The sequence below is a fragment of the Sinocyclocheilus anshuiensis genome, unplaced genomic scaffold (assembly GCF_001515605.1).
Source record: "Sinocyclocheilus anshuiensis isolate Anshui unplaced genomic scaffold, SAMN03320099.WGS_v1.1 scaffold739, whole genome shotgun sequence".
Lineage (NCBI taxonomy): Eukaryota > Metazoa > Chordata > Actinopteri > Cypriniformes > Cyprinidae > Sinocyclocheilus > Sinocyclocheilus anshuiensis.
In genome coordinates this window covers 61,037-67,072 of record NW_015551105.1, presented here as the reverse complement: position 1 = coordinate 67,072, position 6,036 = coordinate 61,037, and the positions used below count along the sequence as shown (strand labels likewise).

The following is a 6,036-nucleotide window of genomic DNA, read 5'->3' as shown; positions in this document are numbered from 1 at the left end:
AAAAATATATATATATATATATATATATATATATATATATATGTGTGTGTGTGTGTGTGTGTGTGTATCTATATAAGAATAATTTTTCTAACCATATAAAAATCTCACAGCTAACATCCATTTTTCTCAGGACAACTAAAGAAGAATTCAACAAAACAACAATTAGAAACCCCAAAAGGAATCACAAAGTTTTAAAGAACAGGACAATTTGTATAATATTTTGTATAAATAAAAAATTATATAAATAAAAAGAAAACCATAATTGTACTATTAAAATGACTTTGTTCACATGACAGAAGAATTTGAACAGGTTCCTTAAAATGTACCATCCAAATGAATCAATTTGCTTAAAATGAATTAGCTTCAAATAACTGTATCCAAATCAAGTCTTAAAGGAAAGTTTCTTCCAAAAATGGAGAAAATATTTTTAATATAATTATAATTAATATAAAGTTAGGGGGAACTAACCCTCTTTAATAAGCACTAGTGTGGATTATTCATTGATTCAGACTTTTTCATTTCATTTACTGCAGTAATGCGGTCACACAGGGTCACACTGACGCTGTCAGACGTGTGGTATTATCGCCGTCATCTAAAGAAAGGCTCTCGTCGAATTGAATGGAATAGAGGATTCAAGCTGACATCATGATGCCGAAATTGGTACGAAGCCAACATTGATTTCCATTTATTGCATTAATGGCTCATTTTGATTTAGGCCATAACTCTGACTCTCCAGGAGAGATGAGAGGAGATCTCATTCGTGGAGACCAGACGGGCCAAAAACAGCAGCATTAACATGATGAGAGGGGAGTTGATTGGACTGGCTGGTAATTGCAGTGCATCACGGTGTGTTTATGAGAAGTGTTGTTGATCTGTGAAGAGCAGAGGAGGTTACGGTCATGTAAACTCTTCCAGAGCTTCATGCTTCTTATGATTACTGTCGTCATCATCATCATCTATCTAAACAGCTCGATTACACCTCAACATCTTCAGCATTCCAGGAACCATTAGGCAGCAGATGAGACTAGCTAATAACCGTTTTCTACAAGGCACAGACTTCCTCTCAGAATACCGAATACTACATAGGGTTGTCATTTTCATCTCATGATATCTAAATTGAGACACTGGTATCAATAAAAAGCATATTTAAAAAAATCTATTAATTACAATGATTTCTTCCTAAAGAAAAAAAAATTGCCACATCAATCTCAATAAAATGATATTAAAATCCGGTCCAGCACTGAGAAAAGCAACAGGTCACCTTAATTTAAACCTGAATAATTTAAGACACTGGTACACAACTAAAAAGCATACTTTTTAAAAATCTATTAATTACAACAATTTCTTTCTGAAGAAAAAATTTATTTGCCACCGCAATCACCTGATTAATGACATCAAGGATGTTTAATTTGAGACACTGGTACAACTAAAAAGCATAATAATTTAAATCTATTAATTACAACAATTTCTTCCTGAAGAACAAATAAAAATTTGCCACAGTAATCTCTATAAAATGATATAAAAATCCCCTTCATGTAATCACTGATTGGTCCAGCGCTGAGAAAAGTAACAGGTACCATGTGACATCACTTCAATTTAAACTTGAATAATGACATTCAGGATGTCTAATTTGAGACACTGGCACATAGGGTGCCAAATCAATACTTTTAAAACTGTTCCGGTGCCTAAACCGATACTTATTAAAAAATAAATAAATAAAAATTGATGAATTTTAATCATTTAATTGAAAAAAATTATGGATTGGCCATTAGCACAATAACCACATGATGTCTGTTTCATTCATACTGGACGTCAGAGGGCGCCCTCACACAGAACATCCACATATCCAGTCACAGAAGTAGAGAACTCATGACCCTCCAGGAAATCCCTTATATGGACAAAGGCACCGCTATTATATCGGTAACTGAGTAAACAGAACATATAAACATTTTGAACGATAAAACAAAGATAATAAAGACAATAAAGTGACGTGACATGTGGCCAAGTATGGTGACCCATACTCGGAATTAGTGCTCTGCATTTATCCCATCCAAAGTGCACACACACAGCAGTGAACACACACACACCGTGAACACACACCCGGAGCAGTGGGCAGCCATTTTTTTTGCTGCGGCGCCCAGGGAGCAGTTGGGGTTCGGTGCCTTGCTCAAGGGCACCTCAGTCATGGTATTGAAGGTGGGAGAGAGCGCTGTACATTCACTCCCCCCACCTACAATCCCTGCCGGTACGAGACTCGAACCCACAACCTTTGGGTTACGAGTCCAACTCTCTAACCATTAGGCCACGATTTCCCCAGTAAACACTCGACTGCGACAGTGGCACAACTAAAAAGCATAACTTTTAAAATGTATTAATTGGAATGATTTCGTCCTGAAGAACACATTAAAATTTGCCACAGAAATCACTATAAAATGATCCCTATCATCAAGAACAAATTAAAATTTGCCAGTAATCTCCCATTATGTAGAATCCCCATCATGTAATCCCTGATTGGTCCAGCGCTGAGAAAAGTAACAGGTACCATGTTTCACCACCTTAATGTAAACCTGAATCATGACATCGAGAAACTTTAGCAGCCACTGAACTCTTAAAAAATGTGTCTACAGTATAGTGAAAGCAGATCATCCAGATGCATTGTGGGTACAGGAAGAGGCTAACGCTCCTGTCTTACCTTAGTGTGAAGCTTCAACAGCTGTTTTTCATCCAGGTGAGATTGTGTGTACACTCGCCTCTTGTAGCGAAACTGCCAAAACCAAAAACACAGCATTGATTAGGTTTACATACATCACTATGGATATCACAACTTTAGTCTTCATTAAAGAGCACATGCTAACATTCTTCAGTGATTGTCATGTTTGCTATAACTGTGAAGTGGAGGGAAACTCTGTTTGAGTGTGAACTGCTGGAATCATAACTGTGAACTGCTAAAACATCTGCACATCTACAGTACAGCTGTGCTCAGGATCACACAGTCCTTTAACAGAGAACCAGCTGTGAATCAACAAACTGCACATTCAGTCAAAAAAACAACGCAAACAAGCGGACCTGCATGAGGAACAAGACAACGGGAGTCTTTTGAAACACGTGGACACTTTTAGGGAGAAAAAAAATACAATAGCAGCATAAAAATGAATAAATTATTCTTATATTGTCTAACTGACAAAAGAGAAGTGAATCAGATTTTTGAATATTTTTGAATCAGATTTCCTTATGTGGGTACAGAAAAGGTCAAGTTCAGGCAAAAATGGACAACATTTTCAAAATTGTCAGAATAATGACTTACATTTCAGTTAAAATTTCAGACCTAAAGTTCCTCACACAAACCTATAGCATGATTTCAGAAGAATATAGTCATATCAAACACTGACACTTGTATGGAACATCCTGGTAAAGGAGGCCTCAAAAGCTGGACTGCACCAATATAAAATATCTGAAAATATTAAATCAGTATCACAGTTGTCTCTGCATCATAAATTTAATTAGAAGAAAGTATTTTCCAAAACATCAAAACAATTACACACTTCAGTCTTAAAGGGATAGTTCACCCATAAATGTGTAAGTCTGTCATCATTTCCTCACCCTTATGTCATTGCTAACCTGTATAACTTTTTTTTTTCTTTTCCGTGCTATTGCAATGAATGGAGACCAGAGTTTTCAGACTTCAAAAAGGACGCAAAAGCACCATAAAAGTAGACCTTACAATTTATACGCTATATTTCCCTACCTTTTGAAGCCATATACTAGCTGTGCTAGGAGCAAACCAAAATTTAAGTCATTATTCACTGCTCTACTTCTTTCATTAACTCTCATTATTGTGCCGAGGAGAGCTCAGACATATGTCTGGATTTCACTGAATAATGACTTCAATTTCAATCTCTATGTCATAAACTTTGTTTGAGGTTTGAGGGTGAGGAATTAATGACAGAATTTTAATTTTTATGTGAACTATTGCTTTAAATACCAAGAAAACTGATGAGACAAACACTCTTCTTGAGTTCTTTTCAAGAAAACTTTTCAACCATGACAACAACAGCAAAGTTGAAGAAACTCAGAGGCAGACTGGAAACTCAAAGTAATGTATCGCTGTCAAACTCAAGGCCATTAACAAACGCCTCAGGAACAACCGAGTCAAAATGTCATGATCAAACAGAAAACAAGTCAAAAGCTCACAAACAACGAGGGTGAATAGATCGTACATGCTCAGAACTCACCACAGGATCCATCTGCTGCACTACGCGTCTCTCTGGCTGTGGGCAGTAGCAGTACAAGGGAGCCGACACTACAATTCTCAGCACTACCCAGAATTCCTCTGTCCTGCACCTCAGCGCAAATCAATCCCAAAACATGACACCCACTACAACACTATACTGCAAAACATCACTACGAAACAGCCATGACTTGGAGCTGCAGAAGTGAGTGCTGTACACAAAACCATGTGTCCGTGAAGAGGGCAGGGCCTCACGGACGCCCACAGCTCCCTCTCCTCCACTAGGATCTGGCCATTCACATCTCTTTGTTACTGCGTGCTGTATCTGTCTATCTATGAGTCTATCTAGCAAACCCAGGCGTGATCTGTTCACTATGGGAGTTGGGTTTGTCAGGCCAGTGTGTGGCGGATCTATAAACCTAGTGTGTCGATGGACCGTCTGCTCTGCAGTGATGGTGCCTGAACTACCAGGATGGGTCTGAGCTGTATGAAGCGTGCCAACACTTAGCCAGGAGCAATGTTAGCAAAATAAAAGACTGTGGACTATTCACGTGCAGCGGGTTGCTTTGGGGAATTATAAAACACACACAAACACGCATGTTCTGTTCTGTTCTCTCACACACGTGGTATATCGCTCAAGTTTCAGTTTCGCTATTATCAGACACTGGGTCTAGATACTGCATATAGAGTTGTACTGTACTTTCACCATTTAAAAATGTATAATTTAAAGGGGTCATATGATGCGATTTCTATTTTTCCTTTTCTTTAGTGTGTTATGTAGCTATTTGTGCATGTATAAGATTTGAAGAGTTCAAAAGCTAAAAGTCTCCCACAAAAGGATTTATTCTATCTAAAAGAGAAGGCTGATCCAGACCGGGCTAAAATGCCTCATTCAAACACGCCCCCACATCTCTACGCCACGATCTGGAAATATTAGCATAATGCCGCCCAAATGTTCATGCAAAGAAAGAAGGCATGGTTTCAGGAACCGCAGTAGTGTTGATGCAGCCATGTCAGTGAGATGCTGTGTGTTTCTGTGCGAAAGCAAAAGCACTTTATTTGGCCTTCCGAAAGTAGATGCAATGAGGAATCACTGGTTAAGATTTATTTACAACAGAACAGCACAACCCAGATGTTCAAATTTGTGCAACGCATTTTATGGACAGCAATTTTGAGAACCTAGGAGAGTAGCCTACAAGGCTGGCTGTGCAAAGGCTATTTCTAAAAAAAAAGGGTCAATTCCGACTTTGCTATGACAATCTGGCGCTTATTCTGAATCAGCTTCTGTAAGTATGTTTTCTTAACAGTTTAAGTATTTACTATTGACTGTTCAAATGCGGAGTTTTGCGGCTGTGTATTGCGTCGTGTGTGTGCGTGCGTGAGAGAGAGACAGGGTCACATCACAGTGGAGTAAACTTTCTTAATCCCGGCTTGTGTACTGCAAATACAAACGAGCATCATCACTGTGTCTGTCACGCGACTCTGTTCCCCTTTCGGGCTTGAACTGATGGTAAAACTAAGGACATTATGTACTGTCTTTACATTTATGTTGAAAGCTGAAGCTCGCGATTATGGAAAGGGGCGTTGCATTTCCGATGCGTGCTTGTGCTTGCAGTACTGCTACTGCCCACAGCCAGAGAGACGCGTAGTGCAGCAGACGGATCCTGTGGTGAGTTCGGCCAATCACAATGCACTGGGTCAGCTGGCCAATCAGAGCAGACTGTGCTTGTCGGAAGGAGGGGCTTTGTAGAAAACGACGCGTTTGAGATAGGCGGGGCATAGAGGAACTACAATAATGTACAGTATTT

At 39.0% G+C, this 6,036-nt stretch overlaps 1 protein-coding gene across 4 annotated transcripts in view; it reads right to left on the bottom strand.

Annotated features, from left to right (window-relative positions):
* Positions 1–6,036, bottom strand: part of LOC107662873 (SH3 and multiple ankyrin repeat domains protein 3-like) — a 215,040-nt gene that overhangs the window by 152,337 nt on the left and 56,667 nt on the right. For all 4 annotated transcript variants that reach the window (XR_001631256.1, XM_016452983.1, XM_016452984.1 and 1 more), the window contains exon 3: positions 2,693–2,764. Coding sequence is in view for 3 of the 4 variants with exons in the window: in XM_016452983.1 (XP_016308469.1) it covers positions 2,693–2,764 (72 nt within the window). In the remaining variant the exon portion in view is untranslated. The remainder of the gene's footprint in view (positions 1–2,692; positions 2,765–6,036) is intronic.